The sequence below is a fragment of the Hemicordylus capensis genome, chromosome 2 (genome assembly GCF_027244095.1).
Source record: "Hemicordylus capensis ecotype Gifberg chromosome 2, rHemCap1.1.pri, whole genome shotgun sequence".
NCBI classification, from domain to species: domain Eukaryota; kingdom Metazoa; phylum Chordata; class Lepidosauria; order Squamata; family Cordylidae; genus Hemicordylus; species Hemicordylus capensis.
In genome coordinates, this window is record NC_069658.1 from 399054702 (window position 1) to 399081936 (window position 27235).

Consider the following 27235-nt stretch of genomic DNA (forward strand, 5'->3'; position numbering starts at 1 on the left):
AGCGGGGGAAAGGCTTGTTAAATTAACTAAAATCATTAGGCTGGCTGCTTATGGTTCCATGTAGTCCGATGTAGCAAGGCAGTTCTTATGTTCATAAAGTGCCAGGTGGAGTACTGCAGGTGGGCGAGGGGTGGTGCTGGTCCATAACATTTTGGTGCCTAAAGGGAAGTAGCGTACCAAGCAACCAAGAAGTGGTGCACTTTCCCTCTTGTTTCCATTAAAATCATATATCCAATTCCTTTCTCGCTCAAGAAGGAGAAGAGGTAAAACAGCTGCAGTCCTATTTCACCTTCCTTCCCCTGCAGGCCATTCATCCAGGTGCTGGCTGGTCTGCTCTAGTGCCTGCCTCACCCTGCTTTATGATAGGGCAAGTCCGTCGGGTGGAAAAAAAAATCACTTATTTGGGGCGCAGGGAGAAGGACCGTTTAGTGGGTCACAGAGCTTAGGCAACCAAGAAAAGAAGGCTACGAAAATCAATCCCACTCACCCTAGCGCAGTGAAAGTGGGGGGGGGGTGGACGCCACAAACACAAGAGAGCAAGCTAGACGCCTCATTCCTTCCGAAGGGGGCGGAGCGTGAGCTACCTATTGTCACGTGACGGCGACCGAAGATGGCGGCGCTTTCCAAGGCTTCGGCGAGCCCCTGATCAGGTGACAGGGGACGGTCCCAGCAAGTGACAGCACCAGGGTCAGGGCAGAGGCAACAGCTGAGAGTCCGGCACTTACTCTCTAGAGATGCTGCGGAACGGAGCAGCCGCCGGGGGTGCCTCCGCCTCCAACACCGCCGTTGCCCGGCCGGTGCGCGTTTGGTGCGACGGATGGTGAGTGAATGAATGAGTGCCGCGGTTAACCGTCACCACGGAGACGGGCTCAGCCGTTGGTCATTTCTATGGCAACTGCTGCCTTCTCTCCCGTCGCCGTTCCCATAGCAACGTTCACGCTGCTTTCTGCCTTGGTGGTGGTGGGTCCCCTTCGGGGTTCTTCAGCCTCTCCTTTGCCGTCCCCTCTCCGCGGGTCATTTCGACAAGGACCCGCTTCCCTTTCTCGGCGGGACCGTCCAGGGACCGTGGCTCTGGCTCTTCCGTGTAGTGTGTCTGTACCCACTGCCAAGGTCACGACCCGCTCCTAGAGCAACTCGTGGTCCCCAAGAAGAACACAGGCAGGGAGGCAACCCCAGCAACTTCCCGAGGAGTCGGCTCCATTGAACGTCGTAAATGTGCAACCAATCTGGCTGCAAGCCTGCTCTTGGGAAGATCCTGTGCTATATAGGTGTGTGTGCCACTGTGGGGTCTGGTACATGCTAATTGCAAGCTGTGGTTGCTGTCCCTAATAGGGCAGATCTGTTCCCTGCCCCCACTTTTTCTTTTTGGAGTGTCTGTCTGCCATTTGTCAGACACTCAAGATTTCTGACTATAGTAGTTCTTACTAACCCAAGATTTGCAATAGTGTTGAACATGTGCTGTGTGGGCAAAAGAGATCAGGCAGGCAGTTTGCATCACAGCAGAGTGTTTTTTTTAGTTGGGCTGGCTTCAGAAATGGCTCAATCCCAAAACTGAACTCTTGGCAGTAGTTCCAGTGGTAAGTGGGCAGCTATGGGATAATCTTTTCTCGTATCTTTTCTCCCCTCGGATTGGCTTGGCTCTGAATCAGACACGTTTATATGTCTTAATAAACAAATTATTCCATCTGAAGGAACGAGATGTTCTCATCTTAGCACTATGTAGAAAGGACTTTGGAGCTTAGATAAGGCTGTAAATGTTCATTGAGACATATTACAAGTCATCTGTGTCCTGAATTTCTCTGGTTTTGAGGTGTGTGTGTGTTTGATGCCTCAGAGAGCAATATTTCCACGTAACTATATGTGAGGATTCCCTGACTCTTATTGTCATGGGTTGGGTTTAATGGGTCTGAATGATATTTGCCTGGCCCAATCAACCATGATTATAAGTGGGAAGAGAGAATGTTAAATAACACAGAAGCACCTCTGCAGGAAGTGAAATGAAGACATGCTATTCTGACATTTCTGGACTTTGCACAAATGACCAAAACCCTCTCTCACAAATGGCTTACTTACCCTATGACCTCCCCTTTCCCCTAGCTGATGTCAGAAGTCAACCTGCATGAACTTCTGATTTTTCAGTGCCTATTTCCATGCAATTACTATTTCCATGCCCATTGGTGCTGCATAAATGGTCCTGGAGCCATTTATTTTATATCTTCTCTGTTCTTGCCTTTCTGCCCGACTTCCATGTAAACCTGTGCATGAGGCATGCTTGTTTTATTATTGTTGTACAATGCTTAGCCTCTGCTTGTCACTATTTCTTACATTCAATCTAAAAGAGAGGGCCATTCATCAGTCACTTTAGGTACCTGTCAAATTTGTATCTTGGCTTTCCTCCAAATAATTCAGAACCATGTACAAGGGATTATTCTTCTCCCCACACATTAAAATTGTTCACATGACTACATTTTTCTCAATAAACAATTTAAAATAAAAAGCATGCAGATGTGCTTTTGTAGTTTTACCATTGCCAGTATGGCTGAAACAACTGCTGCATGGGGAGCTGCAGCAGTTGTACCATTTCCTGGAGGCACCAGAAGATTTTAGATCTTCTTAGATGTTTGGGATGAGAAAAAGCTCTCTGAGCAACTACATTGTAGTCAATGCAATGTTTGCCTTATTTGAACATACTGGGAGGGAAATGACCAACTAAGGTCACAAATGGTGAGCTATGGAGTGCCACTCCAAGGTACAATTTATATGGTTGGAGCAAGTCAAGTTGTATATTGTAATTCTATATCCAGAATTAGCAGTCTCCCAATATCCCTTTCTATGGTGAAGAGCAGTGTGTGTGTGTGTGTGTATATATATATATATATTTGTCCATAGCCATCTATGAGAATTCCCTGTGGCCTAGATTGGTCTTGTCATGGGTTGGGTTTAATGGTCTCAGATGATATTTGCCTGGGCCTATCAGCTGTAACTGTAAATGAGCAAGGAGGGTGCGAAGAGCACAAGTGTACTGTTGTAATCTGAAGGCATATTGCTCTGGTATTTCAGGTCTTGGCACAAATGGATTACCTAACATTAAGATGAAGAGAAGGCCCTTCCCACTTGTGCTAGAAGAGCCTGGTGGTGCTCAGGCTTCAGGGAGCCTGAGGCTTCCAGGGGAGAGGGTGCTATTCTTTTTTCTCATCACTATTTCCTCTTCCACGGAGAGTCCTGAGAGCCAGGAACTGCTAATCCCAGCTCTCTGAAGAAGCCTGCAAGAACTTGGGAACGCCCTTGTTCAAGGAAGAGTGCTAATGCAATTGTAGTGAAAACTTTAGCATTAGATGTTGCCCAGTTTTACTATGTAAACTGCTTTGAGAACTTTTTGCTAAAAGGAAATAATATTCTAAAGTAAATCCCTTTCCTTCCGTTTCCCAATGTAAATTATCTCCTCTGCCAAGCTGCTGTATTGTACCTGTGTAGTTAATATAGTGTCTCTTATCTCTTCTGCAGCTATTAGCTTCAAAAAAAAAATTAAGTCAGGAAAATTGTTACCCCCTCCCTTACCAGCACTGCACCCCCAATCCAAATTTCCCTCCCCCTGTGCATGGTTGCTGTTAACCAAAGAAAAAGAGATCTGGAGATCCAGTCATGGATCTCCCACATTCCATCTTGTTTGGCTCTTCAGTTCTAGTGGTGTGTTGGTTTCTCACGTTCAAGTCCAATTCTTCAATTGCTGAAAAGCCTTTCCCCCTCTGCTCTGCTTTCCAGCATCCAGGTGACAATCAAGCTAGTTTGATGTTTCTTCACAGTTTCTACGTTTCCTTAAGAGCTTGGTGCTTGGGAGCACAAGCCTTTCAGAATATGTGCTTCCTGCTTCATCCAGAGGCATTCATATAGGCAGTTATATTGGATGCAAAAAATCTTGCTAATTAGCTTACAATTCATTTGTAGCAGTTTGGGGAATGTGCTTTAAGAAGTGGGATTGGAATTGCTTGCATGAGCTGGTAGTGGGAGCGGGGGTGGGCAATGTGCATTCCATGTGGCTTGCTCAGGGGACAGAGCAGGCAAGGCCAGTTTTCATTAATAGTTCATCAGCCTTCCAAGACTTGAGTAGCAGCCAGCCCTACGACGGAATTCCATGAAGGAACAGCATGTCCTTATTGAAGGAAGGCCCCAGGCCTTGAAGGAAGGTCTCATTTCTCAGCAAGGACCAAACTTGGGAACTGTTCCAGGGGTTGAGCAAATGGTTTATGTTACCAGGAATCTTGTGTAGCTGTGGGCCACAATGAATCCAGCATCTTGCATGTGTCTGGTTTTCCCTGAAGTTCACAAGCTCCTTGAATAAACTCCCTCTGTGATTCTGGTATGGGTTACAAGGGAATGACACCTGTGGAAAGCCCCCGGGTGTCACAGTGGGAACTGGATTTATGGTAATGTGGCTGCTGGAACATAACCCCTGTACTGGAAATGTTGGCACCAAAACCCTTTCTGGGCTGCAGTATGATAACTGAGCACCTCAGTATGAATGGCTTGCTTTGATTCTCCTGCAGCCACTAAATTCTGGGCCAAGATCAGAGTTCTCTTCTTTCTTGTTAATTTGTAACTCACATTGACATAACTTTTGCTCTCATAACACTTGTCTTTTTAAGTGTGGGTGTATTCTTCCCTGTTTGAAGCAAAACTCTTTCTAGGAATGCTTTCCTATTTCTTTTTAGCAACATATGGCATCTTCCTGCTGGCCTCCAGGCGTGTTTATCTCCAGAACACCAGCCTCTCTCCTTACTGCTCTCCTGTAGTAGTTCCGTAGCAGCAAGAGAGACTGCCCTATCTGCAATGCAAAAACAGCAGTCAGAAGCCATGAACAGTGTTGTATTCTCTACATAAGTACAAGGAGAGATTTCCTGTGTGGTCTGAGCTTGAAAAACTCTTCTTTGGAGCATAAATTAAAAACATCTCAATAAATATTCTGTATACAAGATGTAGGTCACTCACGTCACAATTGATTTTCTCTCTCTGAATAAAGTACTACATGGGGACCTATAAGGAACTGTTGGAGAAAAGAACCATGAATTGGTCACTGAATGGGGGACTTGATTCTTGGAGAATTTTCATAGAGCCCATAGTTCCCTTCCACGATGCTGTCACTTCATTAGTGAAGGAAGGATTCAACTTCCCTTTGACCTTAAAGTGGTCATTACAGGGAGGGGTCTGAGTTCAGAAACTATGCACTTGGATTCTAAGGAGTAATGATACCGTAGAAAGATATGGACTGCTAAACCAACAAGTATTCATTTTCAGCTATTTTAAATGTGGGTATTACATGTGCATCTCACTATCCGTTACTACTGCTTGTTCACACAGTCTTCAGTAGGGTAGGACAAATGTCCTACCCAGGTTCACGAACTATACATGCTCCTGGTTTTTGATCGCCTGTAAAGGAAAAGCAAAGTAGGAGGGGAAGGAAGCGATAGTGTATGAGGTTCGTACTGGATTTGAGGGCTTTCCTTCCTTCCTTCCTTCCTTCCGTAGCTAGGTACAGCTGCTGGGTGGGGGGGTTAGAAGCAGCCCTCGTACTTATTATGAGCCTCACACATGATCACTTCCTTTCCCTCCTAACCTTGCATTTCCCACACAGACAACCAAAAATGCAGAAAGCACACACAGGACACTTGTCATACCCTATTGAAGATCATGTGAACTGCTTTAAAGTGTTAGCCTGATGGCTCCTCCTCCTGATGTTTATCTCACAATAGCATGTCTGGAACCCTGCAGAGCAGACAGTGACTGGGAAAGAGAAGGGTGTTTCATGGGCAAAACAAGAGGTGGATGAGAGAGAGTTAAGAATCCCTCCCCACATAGATCTCTCTCTCAGAAGTATGCATTGTAGCAGAGAAGCAACTATCTGGCTAACATTACACATTATATATAGTTTGGTTCTTGTAATAAAAATCAATACACTCAGAACTTCTAATGAATCCTTTATAAAATGTTGGTAATCTCTCAAGAACGATATGTTTTAAAGAACATATTACTCCTTGTTGGGAAAATTAGCTTAATGCAAGCACATCCTTCACCCTTTTGCCACTCTTCTGTCACCTACAGGGGAAATGGTATTTCTACAACCATCATGACGTTTATAGTCATCTTAATTTATCCTCTGAAGAAGAGCTTTTCAAGCTCAAAACATGTTGGGACTTTCCACTTGTGATTGCCTTCAGGATAAAGTATCTGTGTGCTCTTGCGGTTTTCCACCAGAGATCCATATCAGGCCTGGGGTGGGGGGTTACTTTCTTTCAGGGCAGGTGATAAGACAGTGGGTATAATCCTGGGTGGAGGCATGAGAAAAATTGTTTAGGGGAAGGACATTGTGTTAAGTGGGCAAAATGTACAACCATATAACTAGGAATAAACCCACATTATACTGTTCACAATAACACCACCTTCATCTCTAACCAGCATGAATAGGGCTGTTGGGTGGATACCTAGCCCCAGTTATAATGTAATTGGCATTCTAGGCGTGATCTGGGAAGAGAGCCTTGTGATAACAGTCAGTACCAGGCCAAACCCTTCACACAAGTTTCTTTGTCTTTGTCTCTCTCTCGTAGTTATGACATGGTGCATTATGGGCACTCTAATCAGCTACGGCAGGCTCGTGCAATGGGAGATTATCTTATTGTGGGAGTTCACACAGATGGTAAGGAAATTTATTTCATGTTTTTCTCCTTGGGCAGTTTCAGAAGCACTCCTAGAAAGGATACACACATTTCTCAGAGTCATCTCTGAGAGTGTTGTAATGGCAAATTTCCTCCAGTATATTTAACAACTAGTGTTCCCCCTGTCATTTGTGTGTTTCTAGAGGCCACAGAGCTGTTTCTGCATCTTGGCCTTTACCAAGTTTAAAATTGTGACTGGGTCATTTGCAGGCCAGACCCAGCTGATTTCTTCAGAAAAGCTGAATCTTTATTAAAGATAAGTCCCTGCATCCCAGTGCATTGAGTCGATATATCAGTATCAGCTCGATGCAATTCAAGCCATTCTGGGGACCAAATGTATGATTTAACCATTACTAAGACTGGGTTGACCCTGATGATGGCTGTGCACAGCCCTAACAGTTACCGGAGAAGAAAGTCTGAGGCCTTTGAGATCAAGCACACTTATTTTCTGTCTGAGTGGGAATTGTTTGAGGCTTCTACATGGTGGCCGCATGATCCGCAGTGTAACATGGGCATTTCTGAGCCAACTGTACTGCTACAGACAACTAAAGAGGTGCCGGTGGTCTTCCGCTTCTTATGCATACTTATACATAAATATATATCTGCACTCCGAGGAGCTATTTAGATTGGAAACAATGTAAGTAGTGCTTCTGGAGTGTGGGCATGCTGTTTTAGGAATGTGTGTGCTTGCGCTAGGCCACCAGTGCTTCCTTAGGGGTCCGCAGCAGTGCAGGAACTGTGGAGCATGTGGGCCAGTAGCTTTACTACAGCCATATTCTTCCTCCGAGTTCCTTAGTTTGGAGTCCTGCAGACTCAGTAAACAGACTCTACCTTCTTGATCTGAAACATATAATTGTTTAATTGTAAACCACCCTGAGCCATTTTGGAAAAGCTTTTGACAAAGTTCCTCATCAAAGACTCCTGAGGAAACTTAGCTGTCATGGGATAAAGGGACAAGTACATGTGTGGATTGCTAACTGGTTGAAAGACAGGAAACAGAGGGTAGGTCTAAATGGAGAGTTTTCACAATGGAGGGAAGTAAGAAGTGGGGGGTCCCCCAGGGATCTGTACTGGGACCGGTGCTTTTTAATTTATTCATAAATGATCTAGAAGCAGGGGCAAGCAGCAAGGTGGCCAAATTTGCAGATGATACCAAACTCTCCCGGGTAGTGAAATCCCAAACGGATTATGAGCAGCTCCAAAAGGATCTCTCCAAACTGGGGGAGTGGGCGACAAAATGGCAAATGCAGTTCAATGTTAGCAAGTGTAAAGTGATGCACATTAGGACGAAAAACCCCAACTTCAAGTATATGCTGATGGGATCTGAGCTGTCGGTGACAGACCAGGAAAGGGATCTTGGGGTTGTGGTTGACAGCTTGTTGAAAGTGTCGATTCAATGTGTGGCAGCTGTGAAAAAGGCAAATTCCATGCTAGGGATCATTAGGAAGGGGATTGAAAATAAAACAGCTAACATTATAATGCCCTTATACAAAACTATGGTGCGACCACACTTGGAGTGCTGCATACAATTCTGGTCACCACATCTTAAAAAGGACATTGTTGAACTGGAGAAGGTACAGAAGAGGGCAACCAAGATGATCAGGGGCCTAGAGCACCTTTCTTATGAGGCAAGATTACAACACCTGGGGCTTTTTAGTTTAGAAAAAAGACGACTGCGGGGAGACATGATAGAGGTCTATAAAATCATGCATGGCATGGAGAAAGTGGAGAGAGAGAGATTATTTTCCCTCTCACACAACACTAGAACAAGGGGTCACTCCATGAAATTGATTGCCAGGAGGTCTAGGACCAACAAACGGAAGTACTTTTTCACACAACGCGTGATCCACTTGTGGAACTCTCTGCCACAGGATGTGGTGACAGCCAACAACCTGGATGGCTTTAAGAGGGGTTTGGATGACTTCATGGAGGAGAGGTCTATCAATGGCTACTAGTCAGAGGGCTGTGGGCCACCTCCAGCCTCAAGGGCAGGGTGCCTCTGAGTACCAGTTGCAGGGGAGTAATGGCAGGAGAGAGGGCACGCCCTCAACTCCTGCCTGTGGCTTCCAGCGGCATCTGGTGGGCCACTGTGCGAAACAGGATGCTGGACTAGATGGGCCTTGAGCCTGATCCAGCAGGGCTGTTCTTATGGAAGGGCGGTATACAAATCAAATCAAATAAATAAATAAATGTAGCTTAGAAGAAAGTACTATTGAAATCAATGTGTTTGGAATTTTTAAAAAACCATCAACATGATTCTTGTTTGTTTGTTTGTTTGTTTGTTTGTTTGTTTGTTTGTTTGTTTGTTTTGGATACTGCTCCCTTTGTGAGCTGGGGTTTCTCAGCCTACTTTTAGTGTCTTGACAGATGTCTGGTTAAATTGAAACGGAAGCTCCTTAGGCTTGCAGATACTAACTTGCTTAGCAAGTCCATAAATGTGTAGAATATACACTGCAGTCCTGATAGTAACAATTCTGTTTTCCTTTTGACTCAGAGGAGATCTCCAAGCATAAAGGTCCCCCAGTTTTCACTCAGGAGGAAAGATACAAAATGGTGAAGGCTATCAAGTGGGTGGATGAAATTGTGCCAGGAGCTCCATATGTCACAACACTGGAAACACTAGATAAACACAACTGTGACTTCTGTGTACATGGAAGTGAGTACCTCAGCTTTTTGTAAGCAGCTATTGGTACATGTGGAGACTGTCTGGGCTCAATGGTTGTTCTTGAGCTAAACTATTTAAAGAAATGTTGTCCATGGGAGAAATAACTTTGTTTCCTTTTCCCAGTAAATCTCCTGTTCATTCTCCATTGCTGACTTTATCAATGCCACTAATAGTAACACTGTAGAGTGAAATGTTGATAGGTGGAGGATGACTCTTGTTTTGGGGAGCAGAAATAGACGGACATCTATTTATTTATGTAACATATTTCTTTACCGCCCAAAACTTGCATCTTTGGGCATTATCAAAATTAACCAGACAAATTGCTCCACCCACTAAGAACGGCCATGCACCACCACCCACAGAATCAAGAAAGAGCGATCAATCTGTCAATCCTTTCTGTGTCTGAGCTGTCAGTGAATGGCCAGAAGAGAGATCTTGGAGTCCTAGTGGATAGCTAATTGAAAGTGTCAACTCAGTGTATGGCAGCTGTGAAAAAGGCAGATTCCGTGTGTTAGGAAGGGAATTTAATTACATTCAAGTTATCCAGCTGCACTCCAGGCTCGAACTATTCCAGGATGCTGCTTGATGCTTCTCCTGGACTGGGAAGGGCAGCCAACCAAAGGTTCCCCCAGATTTAGAGAGACCAGATCTGCTTCTACACATATTGCCATAACTAAGGGCTGGTGTGCAGTTTTACATTCTGATCAGGCTTCCCAGGCAGTTAATCCAGCTGCCAGTAGTGGCCTGATGTTCTTTTTCTTCACAGATGACATCACACTTACTGTGGATGGCAAGGATACTTATGAGGAAGTAAAGAATGCTGGGAGATACAGGTAAAGCCTTCGTTATAATTGACGCTGCATGGCTTGGAATTTGTGCCCAGATTAGAATAGTGAGGCATTGTTGAGATGCTACATGTATTTTATACATTCTATTTTTACCTTGCTGTTCTTTCATAGAGCTCAGAATGTGTACTTATGGTCTATACCATACAAGTACTGACCAGGTGTGACCTGTTTTGTCACACCAGGCGTCATCCATTTAGCTTCAGCAATGGAAATGAATTAGACTCCTTCAGTCTCTCGGCCCATTCCCATATCCTTGGCTCCTGTTTAACAATAATGTGTCTCAAAGACATTCTCAGAAGAATGCAAATTGGAGGACTCTGCGGATATTGTGAGCAGCTGTGATCAAGGCTTCTTTCTTACTCAGAGCTTGTCTTATTGCAGAGAATGTAAACGCACCCAGGGTGTCTCCACCACAGATCTGGTTGGCCGTATGCTGCTTATGACCAAGGCTCATCACAGCAACATTGTGAGTCAAACAGAGGGAAGGCAGATTTGCAAGGGGAGGGGGCTTCTTGGCTACATGAAGCTTCAGTGGCACGTGGGGCATCTGATTCAAGATTGCTTCCTGGACAGACTACAGTCATGTTTCTGAGCTTTACAGGCTGGGCAAGCCACTCATCAACATTATATGTGCCAGGACTATCATGGCAGAGCTGCTAGGTAGTGGCTGCCAGAAGCAAAAAGGAAAGCATATGTTTGATGGTGGCCTTTGAAGTGTGTAAAGAACTTTATTCTTAGTGTTTAGACATTGTTCTCTGCCTGGGTGAACTGGTGAGAAAGGAAGAGAGGAACTCAGAGGGAAAGTGCTTTGTGCGGAGGTCATCAGGTGACAGTAATGTGGAATTGGGGAGAAGGAGTTGGAGTGGGCTGCAGAGAGAATGGTGGGGAAGGACCTCACTTGGGTCAGGGGTGTCTGTGTATGTGGGAGCAGCAATTTGCTGCAGTTTACTTGGTGGGCAGTGTGATTTATCCCTGGATAAATCCCTGGATAAACCTAAGAGCATGAAATGAAAACGTGATTTTGAGGTTCACCTTGTCTGTATGGTGGAAGTTAAACAGTGTCCCATTGGACATCTGTGCCAGTTTCAGCTGAGAGCTTATCTTCTGACTGTGGGGGTACAATGTTCGGTGGGCTGATATGAATGATAGCAGCTATGCCCTCTCTGATCCAAAGCTCCCTTTCTGAATTAGAGAGATCCTATGACAGTTCTTCACCACTGATGTACTCTCTTCCTCTCCTAGGATGAAGACATGGATTATCGGAAACACACAGATAACTTTGGGAAAGTAAGTACCTGCTCTAGTAGTCACAGCTGAGTCCTGGGTTTGATGACAGTGTTTGATGTCCTCACTAGATTTACTACAGTACTCCTTTAGAGTAACTCCTGAGTAGTGCTGTTGAATAATTTAGTCAGTCTGTCAGCATGTCATTGCACACTGTGCAGTTTGCCCTGCTCTACTATGGTGGTGCTTGTTCAATGATGCCCTGAGCAAATCTGACTATGGGTAGTATCTTGATCAAAGTTATGGTCAATTACAATCATCTGCTTGTAACTGAAGAAGCAAACCGGACTCTGGCTGATTTCAGAGAGGCCTAAAAGGGTTGTCAAATCACGGAATGAGCTGAAAGTCAGGCACATTTCAAGAAATGCAGTGCTATGTTACAATTAATACTGGAGAAGCCAACTTCTGTGCCTTTAAATCTGCCTCTGAACTGGGAAATGAGGCAGCTACAACTTCCTTTGGTTCATTTTCCTTCAAGTTCTTTTAACGCACCCCCCCGCCTTCATTACAGTGAATGGGATCAATTGTGCTGCAGCCAGACCAGGGGTGGGTCTCAAAGATGAAAGGATCAGGGAGGGAATAGGTGGGACAAACTGCCGTAACCTCCTTCCTTGACCCAGTGTTAGATTAAAGCCACAGAAGGAATTTCCAGGTTTCTGCCTGGCAACCCTAGTGGACATACAAGTTCATCTGGTAAACAGTTCATTAAGCACTCAAGGAAATATCTGGTTGCTCATTTATTTATGTATTTGAAATATTTCCACCTGCCCCTCCAGCACACTACTGCTTGGTGCAGCTTACAATAAAAACACTAAAACAACAATAAATAATAATAAATCAATAATAAAACAATAAAAACAAACCAGCAGCAAGATAAAATGGCAGACAGAACTAAAACAAAGTAAAACAGGAAAACAGATTTAAACCAGTTTTACAATACTTTTAAAATGGAGGTCTTAAAAACTCACCAAGGAAGGAGAATGACAAAGGATTTCTAGGAGGGCATTCCAAAGGTTGGGGGGCATTACTGAAAAGACCCTGGCTCTGGTCCCTGCCAACTGAATCTGCATCAATACAGGGCAGTGTTCCCTCTAAGAGGGATTCCCAGATGTTGTTGACTACAACTCCCAGAACCCCCAGTCAAAGGCTGCTGAAGCTGGGGATGCTGGGAGTTGTAGTCAACAACATCTGGGAATCCCTCTTAGAGGGAACAGTGGTACAGGGCCAAGAGCACGGCCTGTAGTGAAGATATAAGGATCCTGGCAGATTCATATGAGCAAATGCAATCTGACAGATATTCTGCTCCAAGCCATGTAGGACTCTGACTGCGTAGAAGGTCAAAACCTGCACTTTGAATTTGGTCCGGAAGCAAAGTGGGGAGCCAGTGAAGCTGCCATAGTGTCCTGGAATGCTTTTTAACAGTTTCAGCTGATACAACCCTACCTGGAGAACCTGGATCTGAGGTCATCTCAGTGATCATGGACATTGTTTTGGGTTTGCCATGACTGTTTTCTTATCCCATCAAGACTTCACAAGAAAACCGATTTAGGTTGTCTGGAGGTGTTTGAAATTCCTTCAGCACCTGGCTTCCTTTTTTGTTTGTTTATACAATAAGGAAGTTATGTGGTAGATTATTGTACCTTGAGAAACTGCATGGCTTTATATGGCTAGCCTCTTAACAGTTCTGGCTCTGATCTCAAGGAAGATGCTTTTTGTAACATGCATATAAAGCAGGGCTTCTCAACGTGTGGGTCCCCAGATGTTATTGGACTTCAACTCCCATAATCCCCAGCCCCAGTGGCCTTTGGTTGGGAATTATGGGAGCTGAAGTCCAATTACATCTGGGGACCCACACGTTGAGAATCCCTGATAAAAGATCTGTTGATTGAACTACGGTAGTTGCAGGAGCAATACCAAATCCTATCACAAGGTGGGGCTAAAACTCCATTCTGCTCTTCCAAATGCTTGCTGGCATTGTAAGGCCATGAGGTGAGACCCATTATTTGTGTCCTGCCATAGCACCCTGCCCCTGCCCCTGCCCCTGCCCCCGCCCCCTCATGGGACAACATAATCTCTGCAATTTTGTGGGAGGTCAGCAATAACCCCCTTCAGTCCTGGGGTTAAATTTTCTCTGAAAAGCTTCCTGCAGTTTTTTGGTAGGACACATTCCTACAACCAGCCTTAAAATCAAATTGTTGTAGCTGGATGGTGTCGGAGAGGGTTTCCAGATGAAGGCCTTTTTCATCTGATCTTCCATGGGTTTGCACAAGGCACCATGTGTGGAACCGTAACTGGGTGAGTATACCTAGCAGTTCTTGTGCTAGCTCATCCCATTATTTTCTCTCCCCACCAGAGTCAAAACACTGGGGAACTTTGCAGGTTGGAGTTCCTCCCCTGTGCCTCCCTCCTACTGCCAGAGTTTAATTTTCTTTTAGTTTACATTTTGTTGTTGCACACTTCCAGTTTAGACACTTTTGGCTTAGCAAACTTCTGCAGCATTTCCCGCACACCCTTCTGTCAGGACTTTTGCAGTGGTTGGACTAGCAGAAACCATGTTAGCATATGGTTTCCAGTGTCTCCATGTTCTCTTAATAAACCATTTCCTGAAAATCCTGCTTAATAAATTGCTTCCTGAGACTGCACTGCATTATTCTCTTTTCCTCCTGCCCAATCATCCAAAATAACTTGGCTGCAATCCTATGCAGTATGGGAGGTTTAAAGTTCTAAGCTTGATTTGGCCATTAAAATCTCTGTTCAAAGTCACTCTCATCAGATAATAATGTTTCAATATCAGAACTTGGAGGAGAAGCAAAGCAGCTGAAACACTACTGCTTCACCCAGTATTTGGGAGCTGAGTCTAAAGCTTTTTTTTAGCCAATTGCAAAGGTGCCCAATAATTTTATTCCACATAGTGCTTAAAATCATGGCTAGCAGGTGTGGGCCACAAATGGGGCAGCCAGCCATGTTTGGCTGATTGGCTGCAGTGATTTTGTTTCTTAATGTGAAGTAAAGAATGAATAGAAAGACTTCCTTAAGCCCGCGGTTGTCTTTACTTCCTCTTCTGTTTCTGCTCTTGAAAATGCTTCATTCTCTGAAAAAAGACAGATATGGGGTATCTTGTGCCTGTGTAACATGCCCTTCCCTATTCAGACGAATGGGAACATAGGGACATGTGGGCAGATAGGCTTTCCTAGGAGTATATGTTAAACTGCCATTCTGTAGTCCCATCACAACTCTTCCCAGTAAAGTACAATTGAAGTTGGACTCCTTTCTTCAGGACCCTAAAGGCCGCAGTCCCTGGACCGGAGTCTCCCAGTTCCTGCAGACATCCCAGAAGATTATCCAGTTTGCATCTGGCAAGGAGCCACAACCAGGAGACACCATAATCTATGTGGCTGGCGCCTTTGATCTCTTTCGTATCCTTCTTTCAGGACAGACACAATTTGGGGGTGGGGAGTGTCTGTGGGCAAATCTGGGGTCCTGACATTCTGAGATGAGGCTTCCTGCACCTCAGGTCTGAAGCAGATCTTCTGTTAACAGAAAACGTCATAAATGAGCTTCAATTGTTCTGTCTCATTGTTAGAAATGCTGCTAACCGCAGACCTCCCAAGCAGCAAGCAGTTCCTTGAATGATTCTCCCTCCCCCCCACCCCGCCCCAAGTTTCTCCTGCTGTGAAGCATGTTCTCCGAGTCCTGGACTCTGTGGTGATTTGTCACAAATATTAGAGAATCAATACACCCCTTTTTGTTTCCCCTGCTGTGAAGCCATCTGTAATAACAGTTCTATGCTGGGATTCCTAGTTTAGCTCAGGGCAGTCAGATGATGGCATGTGCTAATCTAGTGGGAGCTACAAGTAGCCTTCTGTAAGGAGGCAACTCTGCCCTGAGGCCATTGCATGTTCCCTGTTGCAATGTCTCCTTTTTATTACCTCCCAGTATAGGAACATAGGAAGCTGCCGTATACTGAGTCAGACCATTGGTCCATCTCGCTCAGTATTATCTACACAGACAGGCAGCGGCTTCTCCAAGGTTGCAGGCAGGAATCTCTCTCAGCCCTGTCTTGGGTGCTTTCTAGACTAGCTGCTGGATGGAACAGCAGCAAAAAGCTGCCATTCGGGCAAGTCACATTTGGAACATAAACAGCAGGGGGAGCAGTCTCACAGCAACTAACAACCTGAAAAAACAGCAACTTTTTCACACCAGATATACGACATCCTTGCTCTGTATTGCAGGGATTAAAATTAACAACAAGGCATTGGAAATGTGAACAGCACCCTGCTGTCCATGTAGGGACTGCAGTGTCACAACGCAGGAAGTGTGGAAGCACACTTCTGCGATATGTCCTGACCCCGTTGTAGGGTCTAGTCTGGAAAGCGCCTTGGAGATGTCAAGGAGGGAACTTGGAACCTTCCACATGCCAGCATGCAGATGCTCTTCCCAGAGTGGCCCCCTCCCCTAAGGGGGATATATTGCAGTGCTCACACATGGAGTCTGCCATTCAAATGCAAACCAGGGAGGACCCTACTTAGGAAATGGGACCATTCATGTTTGCTAGCACAAGACAGCTCTGTTAGCAACATGGGGCTACTCTGCCACTAAAATGTGGAGTGAGGGATATGGCCAGTAAAGAGTGTGAGCAGACATATAGTTAAATAGAACTCATTGTGTTTTTGCTCCTACACCTTCCCCTCACCTTCACAAATGCATTCAAAAGATGTACTTATCAGTCATTTTAATACTGTCTTGTTCCTCCCCTAAATCTTCAGACAGTGCAGCATAGATAGTTATTTATTTAAATGTGGCTGCTTTAAAACAATTTGTTTAAATAGAGAGTGCCTGTTTTTAAAGCAGCTTTAGGAATTAGGGTGGTGGTGGTTTGTGACATTGCAAGTGCCAGTCAATCAATGCTGTGCTCAGGTGTCGGCAACAAACTGGCAGAACTCCTGATCTTGATCCTGGACAGGGCATTGTACTGCTCTGTATAGCATGGTAAGTGTGCTTCCCCAGTTTGCCCCAACAGTGTACATCTTTGTGCACTCAGGAAAAGTCATGTTTACTGCAGTTGCTAAAGAAAAGAAACAGGATTTGTGGGAAGCGTCTCTAGGGCTTTTCATCTTCCTTGCTCTTAGCCATGGGCTTTCTTCCTTAATGTTTACATCCCCCAGACATTGGTCATGTGGATTTTCTGGATAAAGTACACCAATTAGCAGAGCGGCCTTATGTAATTGTGGGGCTGCATTTTGACCAGGTGGGTATCAAAGTTCAGGAGGGCAGGGAGTTGACTTAGTCCTTCTTCACCTGAGACGAGTTCAAGAGGCTGGTAATGCAGCTTCTCACTTGCTCTGGTACTGATTGCCATGCTTTAACCACAGGAGGTGAATATGTACAAGGGCAAGAACTATCCTATCATGAATGTACATGAGCGGACCCTCAGTGTTCTGGCCTGCAGGGTGAGTATTTGGTTAGAATCTGACTCTTGCAACTAGGGCATGGTCTGGAGATATGTGATATAGCAATCATACTGAAGCAAAGCATGTCTGGGTCTGGTCAGTGCCTGAATGGGAGACTGCCTGGGAAACAACCCTATGTATGTATGCTGCCTTGGAATACAACTGAAATACAAAGCAAGCTTCTGCAAGAAGCTTTTTCTTTAGAGCTTGTATTTTCTGTTCCTTGTGATAACGATCATGCAAATTTCTAATGCCCTGCCTTTTTGGAATGGCAGTCTTATTGGCATTGTGCTATGTTTATCAAGAGGCAAGCAGCTGGTGTTGGTGTTGCCTAGAAGAACCTCCCGATCCCCAAGATAGACTCTTACATTCAGAATTCAAGTAACTAGGCTGAGGAGACTGGCAGATGTGGATATCTAGAGAGTCATGTTTGTCTTCTCCCTCTCTCTCTATCTCTCCCTCTCCCCACCCCCTTTTAGTATGTTTCTGAGGTGGTGATTGGAGCCCCTTATGCAGTCTCTGCTGATCTGTTGGATCATTTTAAGGTGAGTGTGCAGTCCCATTACTGGGTATGGGTGTGTCTGCCGCCAATACACAGACGTTCAGGAAGCTGCTATTACCAGGAAGTATCTATGGTCACGAAGACTGGAAACTGCTTCTCCAGGGATCTCAAGGCAGTGTACAGAAATTATTTAAATGGAATTACAAAAGTAACTCCATTTTTTCATTTGGGGTGCTAGCCCTAATCCAACATTAGCAGCTTGATAACTGTGTAAAACCTAAGGGGGAGGGGGACGGGGAGGTGAAGCACCTTCTAGACTGGTCAGTTTTTCTCCAAAGGAAAGCTTCCAAACAAACTAAAAGAGACTACATCTGCGCTTATGAAATTATTTGGAAACATTAAAAATGTTTCAGGCATAGACGAGTGGTGTTACTCTTTAGGTATTGTCCAGCAGGTGAAGTCACCTCAAAACACACACACACCTGTTGCATCATTTCTCTTGTTGTGTTTTGGAGGACAGGTTTTGGCTTTTCCCAGCTACTGCTCAGAGAACTACAGAAATGTGTACAATGAGTTTGATTAAAGCCCATGTTGAGAAATTTAAAAATGAATGTGTGTCCTATAAACAATGAATGCTTTAAATTATCCCGTTTTATTCTCTGAAAAGCTATCCTCTGCAAACAATCAGTTGATTTTTTGTTGGGGGTGTGAGGGGGGACAGGCACCCTGCAGTTACTAGGAAATATTTTGCTGTGAGGAAAATGGCACATGAATAAGTGCTAACCAATATTTTCTGCATCCCACCATGGTAGTGTTGGCTGTATTATCAGGACTAGTTTCTGGCAGGTGTGTTCTTTCATGCTGTACTTGTGATGGATCAGCACTCCCTTACATCAGAGGCTTTCACATGTGTCCATGTTAAAGTCTATAGGGGCCTAAGACTGAAGGTGACCGTGATTACTGCTGAATCTCTTCCAGCCAACAAAATTTAGTAGTCACGGTTCTAAACTCACAGCAAGCTTGCAGTCTATGAACTGCTTTAATTACTGGGCAGCATGGCCCTTGCGAGATCTCTGTGTTCGAACATTATAATAAATTGGCTCAGTTATTACAGCCAACGCTTGCCATTATGAAACCCTTATCTAATAAGGCGAGGAAACTGTTCTTTTGTCCATGGTTTGATGCTAGTTGCCAAGAGGTGAAAAGAAACCTTATTAATGCATTTAAATTATATTATTATTTATTTACACAGTCAAGTGTTATTGACTGGTTTATTTATTTATTTATTTTATTTATATATCGCCCTTCCAAAATGGCTCAGAGTGGTTTGTTTTATCCAGACATCGAGTCCTTCCCAAGGACCTGGGATGGCTGAATTTTATTGTCAATGTTGTTGCTGTTGTTATAGATATCGTCACAGAACATAGGCTGTTCCCAGTAAAGTTGCTTTTTGTAATTGGCTGATGGTGATTTCTGTGGCCCCTATAGTGTTGAGGTGCTCTTTAAGGTCTTTTGGAACTGCACCCACGACGCCAATTACCACTGGGATTATTTTGGTCTTTTTCTGCCGCAGCCTTTCAATTTCAATTTGTAGATCTTTGTATTTTGTTGTTTGTTCTCTTTCTTTTTCTTCTATTCTGCTATCACCTGGTATTGCTATGTCGATTATTTTAACTTGTTTTTCTTTCTTCTTGACTACAGTTATATCTGGTGCATTGTGTGGCAATAGCAATAGCAATAGCACTTACATTTATATACTGCTTTTTTATAGCCGGAGCTCTCTAAGCGGTTTACAATGATTTAGCATATTGCCCCCAACATTCTGGGTACTCATTTTACCGACCTCGGAAGGATGGAAGGCTGAGTCAACCTTGAGCCCCTGGTCAGGATCGAACTTGTAACCTTCTGGTTACAGGGCGACAGTTTTACCACTGCGCCACCAGGGGCTCTTTGGCAGATGTTTGTCTGTTTGTAGTCGGAAGTCCCATAATATTTTTACATCTTCATTTTCTTCAACTTTTTCAATTTTATGGTCTCACCAATTTTTGGCTACAGGTAGCTTGTATTTTTTGCAGATGTTCCAGTGTACCATCCCTGCTACCTTGTCATGCCTTTGTTTGTAGTCAGTCTGTGTGATCTTTTTACAACAGCTGATTAGGTGGTCCACGGTTTCATCTGCTTCTTTACAAAGGCGGCACTTGCTGTATGTTGTTGACTTTTCTACTTTTGCTCTTATTGCATTTGTTCTTAGTGCCTGTTCTTGTGCAGCCAGTATTAAACCCTCTGTTTCTTTCTTCAAGTTGCCATTCTTAAGCCATTGCCAGGTCTTGGTGATGTCTGATTTTCCAGTTATACTGTGCAAATATTGACCATGCAGTGGCTTACTTTTCCATTTTTCTGCTCGGTTCTTGACTTGTTCTTTCTTGTAAGCCTGCTTTGTTGTTTCATCATCATCATCATCATCATCATCATCATCATCATCATCACTACATTTATATCCCATTCTTCCTCCAAGGAGCCCAGAGCGGTGTACTACATACTTAAGTTTCTCCTCACAACAACTCTGTGAAGTAGGTTAGGCTGAAGGTTCTACTATATGTATGGCCCAGGATTTGTTAGAAATGAAAAGGCAGTACAAAAAAACTATTAAGGGAAAATAAAGCATTGGCCACTAGGGAGACCTGGGATCAATTGACTGCTGCTACCAAAGTGAAGAACACAGCAGTATTTTGGCACCCTGTATCACAACCTATGGGGAGGGTACTCGTCAGTTCATCTTCAGTTATACCTGCTGGGATATGGGAGTGTCACTTCTACACATTATATACGCGGGAAGGACCTAGTGTGTTCAGACTAGAACTAGATGTTGAACTTCTGCCACAATGGGCTCCTGTCATCTGCTCTGAAACTGAGGGGCTGGTGAAGCAATTTAAGCCTGGTAAGGCCCCAGGGAACAATTTTATAACTGTTGAGGTAATACGTACTAATTTGGAGTGGTGGGCCCCAGTATTAGCCTCTCTTTTTACTTATATAGATTGCACTGCTAAAGTACCCAAAGACTGGGGAGTTGCCATCATAGTCCCTATATATAAAAAAGAGAAAAGGGATGAGCCTGGCAGTTATCACCCAATCAATCTTCTGAATGTCACCAGTAAATTGACAAACACCTAAATGGGAAACCCTTGGACTGTCTTGAATCTAATAATATCCTGGGGGCCGAGCAGGCTGGTTTCCGCAAGGGGTGCTCTCCTGTTGACCAGGCTCACATTGTGCAACATCTAGTAGAGAAGTACACTAGCGGCCCAAAGGCTGCTTTCTTAGAGCAGCTTTTGACCTAATTTCAAGAGAGAAATTGTGGTCAGAACTCAGGGACTCTACCATAGATAAGCAATTATTGCTACTTATTTATAACTTACATGAAGATTCCCGCCTGAGGGTGCGCTGCAGCACTAGAGGACATTTATCAGCAGAAATTCCAACTCAAAGGGGTGTTAGGCAGGGATGTATCCTGGCCCCGATTCTGTTTAATTTCTATATAAATTCCATGGTGTCTCACCTGAATAAACCAGACACAGCAATATTTCAAGTGCCATGCTGTGTTTCCAGTACAGGTCTCAGACGTGAGGCAGGGGTTTTTAGATTAGAAATAAGACTCTGGCTGAGTATATTTGTAGTTTGGTTGAAGTTGTTATTTTCCCAAGTGGGCTTGGCTCCCCTAACCCTTATAGATAGTTATGCTTTGAGATGGAAGGTGACCTTAAGACAGAAGCTACAATTTTACGGCTTTTCCCAGGAGGAGCTTATTAGGATGGGGTATGACCAAGCAATATGGGTCATCAAACAGCGTGTGTTTGATATGGAAATGCAAGAAGAGTCAGCCAAGCTGCCTAGAGGGATTTATATAGGTAATCAGTTTTCAAATTTAAAACCTGCTGAATACCTAATCAACCTAACAGCAAAATTTAGAAGAGCTATGACCCTTGCTCAGCTAAATGCACTCTCCACTGCAATCTTAGTGGGGAAGTTTAAGAAATTACCATACTCAGCCCACTTATGTCTTTCTGGTTTGGGAAATATAGAAACAACTGTACACGTATTACTCTATTGTACGTTTTACAAGGATATTCAAATTAATTTTATTTCTTCTTTTTTAATGGAATTTCCTGACCACACTGATGAGTTTTATTTAGATTATTTGTTGTCAAATTTTAAAGACTCAGTGTCTTGGAATGTGGCCAAGTTCTGTTATGTAGTTTGTGTAATTCGCAAAGAACCCACCATCTGATTAGTGGTGGTAGCTGTTGTCTGTTTATTATTGCTGGTCAATGACCGAAATAAAGATATCTATCTACTGCTGCTTCTCAACAGGTAGACCTTGTGTGCCATGGGATGACTGAGGTGGTACCAGACAAGGATGGGTCATACCCATATGAGGTAAGGGATCCCGAGAACTGGAGCTCTCTTTATTTGCTTTCATGGTACTGTTGATATCGGCTATGGTCCAGATCACAGCACATGACGGACAAGCACATTTTGTTCTGGAGGTGGTTTTGAAATGGTTGTGTGGGCAGCTGGATGACAAGAGTACATGGCTGTGTCTAGTCTCCATAGTTTGTGACACTTGTCCTGGCTTCTGTGTGACCAAGTGCAAACCTCTCATTGCAGTGACTTTGAGAAAGCACAGTTCCTCTCTCTTCCTATTCGTGGCTGTATATTGCTATCTCTTTCTGCAGCTGTTGCACATACAAGTGCAGAGCTTTTGAAATCTCTTTTAGCAAATGCCTATGACTAATGGCTTCGGAAGGCCTCTCAAGAGCCTTTGCTCTGCATTTCTCATCAGGCTTACTATCTTCTCCATATCTGCAGGAACCCAAGAGACGTGGAATCTTCCGCCTGGTGGACAGTGGCAACAATCTCACCACAGATCTGATAGTGGAAAGAATAATTAAGAACAGGTTGGTGGATCTTGACTTTAATTCACTTCGAGATTGGTATAATAGGACTTTGGCATTACTGTGCCACAGAGGCGTAACAAGGGTGGGGCAGGCAGGGTACGTGCCTGGGGCACCATTGCAAGGGGGCACAAAGTGCCTGCCGTGCACCGTCCCCCGCCCCAACTGTGGTCGGAGAGGCACCCCGGCGCCCCTCTCCCAGCGAGCACTTGCTGTTTACTTCAGGCAGCTTTGACATCACATGTAAAGGGGGCGTGGCCTTGAGCTCCAAAGAGCCTGAGCAAGCTCTTCGGAGTCATTTCAGGCAGTGCTTGCTGCCTGAAAACATCTATTTCTTTCTTTCTCTCCCTCTCTGGAAGGAGAGAAAGGGGAATAGATGCTTTTAGGCAGCAAAGGCTGCCTGAAATAAAAGGCAAGTGCTCGCTGGGGGGGCAGGGAAGCACAAAGGGTTGACTGTATGTCTTAACTGTTAAGGGATGCTGAGTATGTGTGCGCTGTTGCTTTGTTTAAAGCATGTTAGTGGACCACAGGGATTCTAGTTTAAAACAAACAAAACAACACAAAACTGAAGTTAGCTCACTCCTGCCATACTGTGTACACTCTGTGCTAAATATAAATACATTCTGCACTAGGGTAACATAGATTCTGTACCAAAAATACAGAATTCTCTGTATAAAAAAATCAAATATATCTACATAAATTTAATTAACTTTATACAGTTGAATTTACTTCTAACCATGTGGAGGGGCACTAAAGCTCCATCTCAACCATTGAAATCTTGCTCAGTCACACCTCTTATTTTAGGAGCAAAGTGTTCAAAATACAGCATGTGAGCTTTTGAGTTACACAGAGCTCTTCTTCAGGCTACATGGGGGAGAACATTTATTCCAAAAAGGAACAGTATAGATATTTCTGTTTATCATGCCCACACTCCAGAAATACCTTGTTTCCTTTTAAATTTGTTGACCATTCAATCTGACAGAGTTCTGTGTCACTCGAAAACTCACATACCTTATTTGTTATGTGACGGGCTGGCTCACTGGCTGGCTGCATACTATTTTTCTGACTGTCTTTGTTCTACTGGACCAACAGGGGTAATCTGATTTTAAAATGCAACAGATTACTCTTGCACCATAAATATTTCTACAGTCCTCTTCCCACACAAAAACAAACACTCAAAGTACCCTGCTTATAGACAGACATCCATGCTCTGTAATTAACAAATACAACTGGATAAACAGGCATAAGGGTTTAGATAAATTTTTGTGACTAGAGCCTGGCTTACTCAATTTTTCTAATTTAGGTTTCATGTGGGTAACCGACATTAGCATGATTGTGTGAATCCATGCCAAGGTGGTTGATGTGGGTTTGCACATTCATGCTAATTATTATTTATTAATTATTTCTATTTTTCACATTTATATCCCTCTCTTCCTCCATGGAGCTCAGAGGAACATAACAAGGTTATTTTTATCCTCACAACAACCCTCTGAGGTAGGTTAGGCTGAGAGATACATGACCGGCCCAGAATCACCCAGTGAGTTTCATGGTTGAATGAGGATTCAGACTCTGGTCTTCCCAGTTTCATGTTGTGCCATAATTTGTTAATTAAAAGATTAACAAGCTTGACTTGTATTTTTGAGCTGATATTATGGTAAAGTTATCTGAAAGATGGATGTCAGATGTTTCGACAGGGGCACAATTTCAGTGCTTGCCCTCGGCGCTATTTTCCCTAGATATGCCTCTGCTGTGCCATATATTCTAGACTGTGCTTTGGAGTGTCCAAAACCAAATACACACCACCCTTTTATCATCATGCAGAGGTGGCTGCTCCCAGAACAGCCATTGCCACGCAATAGTGCATGCTTCCTGAAGTTTTTCATACCCAGCTTTTAGTTCACATCTCCTCCAGAATGGAGGTGTGCATTCACATATTGACCAAATTTACCCCAAAGTCCCTGCGAGCTGTCAAGGAGCACTTCAGCCCAAATTTGGGTTTTTCATTGCACAATAGAGTGTAGCCCGATTTATATCTGGAGTAAAAACAATCCACTTTTTGTGTCAGGTTTTTTGGGGCAACTTCAAACTCACAGTAAAGCTTTGCAGAAAACCCACAGTCAATCTTGCTGTCTGGGAAAGCTTCTGGTGGTGATAGGGGCTCCGTGCCAGTTCCAGACACATCCCTAATAAATAGTCCTGAGAACATGTCGGCAGGCAGAGTGGGCATTGGGATGGCAATACTGTGCCCTGCACAGCTCTTGCTACCCATAGTTTTAGATATACATTAGTCTCCAACCAACACTATCCCTTCTTCCTTGCCCTGTTATCCCTGCTACCTGGGCAAAGAGGCGCCTTTTTAACGTAGTGATTCTCTTTATTTAGCAGGGGGGAAGTAACTGGCCCTACCCACCCTCAGCACAGTACTGTTGCTGGTATCTATCTTATGTTTCTTTTTAGATTGTGAGCCCTTTGGGGACAGGGATCTATTCTATTGATTGATTGATTTTGGAATGGTTTTTGTTTGGAATGGATTTTGTTGGAAAGTGGTATATAAGTTGTTGTTGTTGTTCCTGACAATCCAGCATATTGTGAAACCAGATATTGCAACCAGAATGAGTAATGCAAATATGTATATGCCATAGACATGTCCACTACTTACTTGAGCAGTGCAGACACTGAAGTGGTAACTAATTACCATCCTTCCTTTTGCCTCTGTAGTCCTAATTGAGGTGGAATGTATATGCCTGCTGCTAAGAGTAAAAAAGAGCCCTGTATCTGCCTTTATAGATCTACTTAATGGTGCAGCAGGGAAATGATTTGACTAGCAAGCCAGAGGTTGCCAGTTCGAATCCCCGCTGGTATGAAAACACCTATATCGGGCAGCAGCAATATAGGAAGCTGATGAAAGGCATCATTTCATACTGCATAGGAGGAGGCAATGGTAAACCCCTCCTGTATTCTACCAAAGACAACCACAGGGTCGCCAGAAGTCGACACCGACTCAATGGCACACTTTGCTTTCTTGGCCTTTATGCTGAAAGGTGGTGTGTTAGGTCCATTTTGGCAAGGGGGAGACTGTGTACCAAGCAATCCATTGTGACACTGGATTCTCTCTGCTGCCTGTCACTCCTCTCTGGGCGATTCAGGGGAGCAACATGAATGAATCTAGTGCTTGAATTGTGAGGACATGTTTTTCCTATTGAGTGTTGGCAGTTCCCATCCTGGCATCGTGGTTCCCTATTCTGAACAAGCTTCTAGGCACTGGTGCAAGTGTCTTGCTCTTGAAGACATTGGATCCTACTTGGGAGCCCTGTGCATGACTTCCTTCAATGGCTTACCTATGAGGAACCAGAAACACTATAACACAGAAGGGAGGGGCTCTGCAGAAAGGAGATTTCCCAACCCCTATCCCTGCTGTTTGAAAGAGCCCTGTGGAATTACATCTACATGTTGCTCATAGAGAAAAATAAGTTTCTTTTTTTGCACACATGCTAGCTGGCTGTTTGTCTTATGGATCTTTTGGTTGTTGCAGGCTGGAGTTTGAAGCCCGAAACCAGAAGAAAGAAGCAAAGGAGCTGGCTGTGCTGGAGGCCATGAAGAGAAGGGAAGAAGCAGTGGTGAATCAGAGGGCAGGTCCACTAGGTCAGGAAGAGCATGAGAGCTAGTATGGGGAACAGTGCAGCAGAATCCTCCTCTCCTGGAGCTGCAAAACCGTCCTGGAGGATAGGATACTGCTGCCAACCTCAGCAAGGCCTGCGGTCACACTCTTCCTGGCTTCTGGTACACCAGCTGCGTGTGGGGAAGATCCAGGATGCTGCTACCTAGATAGCCCAGGCCCACTCCCATGGGAAGGTTTTAATGCTGCCCTCCCAATAACTGGTTTTAATTCCAATGAATGTTTAACACTGCGGGGTTATACCTTCTGGCAATTTTTTACCTTTTGGAGCTGGGAAGTGGGGATCATCTCTGCTCAATGTCTTTTGGAGTCTACATATTTTCAGAACAGCCTTCTGATTTCTGCCTGCCAGAGACAGTTTTCTGATCTTTAAAGCTGTCATTTCCAGCCTGGCTTATTGCCTACAGCTTTGAAAGGATCCAAGGGTTCTCAGTCAATAGCAGTACTCACTAGAATAGGGCCAGATGCCCTTGGGTGGGTGGGTGTGGCAGGGCTTGGAGGCAGTCTGCAGACTGGCTACAACATTTCCCTACTGGTCACAAGGGGGAAAGAGAGGTACAGAGCCAGCCAATCATCGCTGCTTCCACTGCCTTGCATCTGGTGCACTGAGAATCTTCCCAAGCTGTAATGGGGGGAAGTGTCCTTCTTCACCTGTGCTCAGGCATGTCTGTTGGCTATGCCTATGGCTAAGCAAGAAGAGCTTGATGGGGATGCCCCATCACATAAGTATGATGTAAAATCTTTGGAAATCTCACTGTGGTTAAAGCTGTTCCTTAAACCTCTAGTACTTTGTGCTGCTTCACACTCCTTCACACTGACCCTGAACTTCTCACAGGTACCCTGAGCCCAGCATCTGCTCCACGGTACTTAAATGCTTTGTCCCACCCATGCTGGATGCTTTGTGCTGAGGCCCAGCAGATTGCTTATCTGAGGCCTCTTTCTCACATGTGGTGAGGAACACATATCCAGGTTGCATATGAGTGCAGGGCTCTTCTCTCTCTCTCTCTCTCTCTCTCTCTCTCTCTCTCTCGTACATTTTCTGCTGTGTAAATTAATAAAATATTGACAACTTGTTTTTGTGTCAGTGAGTGAAATGAAGCTTTGAAGAACTGAGGCAGGGTCATAGCAAGGTTGAAGAGGGCCCGGAGACA

At 44.3% G+C, this 27235-nt stretch overlaps 1 protein-coding gene across 3 annotated transcripts; it reads left to right on the plus strand.

The window, feature by feature from the left end:
* Positions 1 to 601: 601 nt before the first annotated feature.
* Positions 602 to 27157, plus strand: PCYT2 (phosphate cytidylyltransferase 2, ethanolamine). Of its 3 annotated transcripts, none has more exons than XM_053288991.1 (13): positions 602 to 820; positions 6600 to 6688; positions 9202 to 9363; positions 10139 to 10205; positions 10602 to 10686; positions 11463 to 11507; positions 14782 to 14920; positions 16670 to 16752; positions 16877 to 16954; positions 17434 to 17499; positions 21825 to 21890; positions 22323 to 22411; positions 25941 to 27157. In XM_053288991.1, the coding sequence occupies exons 1-13, from the start codon at positions 735 to 737 to the stop codon at positions 26071 to 26073; spliced, it is 1188 nt and encodes a 395-aa protein (XP_053144966.1). In that variant the 5' UTR covers positions 602 to 734; the 3' UTR covers positions 26074 to 27157. The 3 variants fall into 3 exon arrangements, with proteins under 3 accessions (XP_053144966.1, XP_053144968.1, XP_053144967.1); XM_053288992.1 differs by lacking the exon at positions 602 to 820 and adding an exon at positions 925 to 1268; XM_053288993.1 differs by lacking the exon at positions 6600 to 6688 and having other exon boundaries at positions 690 to 820.
* The last annotated feature ends 78 nt before the right edge of the window (positions 27158 to 27235 follow it).

Excerpts from the sequence above, each read along its gene's own strand:
- PCYT2 (XM_053288991.1), top strand. The coding sequence starts at position 735 with ATGCTGCGGAACGGAGCAGCCGCCGGGGGTGCCTCCGCCTCCAACACC. Across the intron at positions 9,364-10,138 it reads TGACTTCTGTGTACATGGAA|ATGACATCACACTTACTGTG; the intron begins GTGAGTACCTCA and ends TTTTCTTCACAG. Across the intron at positions 10,687-11,462 it reads AGGCTCATCACAGCAACATT|GATGAAGACATGGATTATCG; the intron begins GTGAGTCAAACA and ends TTCCTCTCCTAG.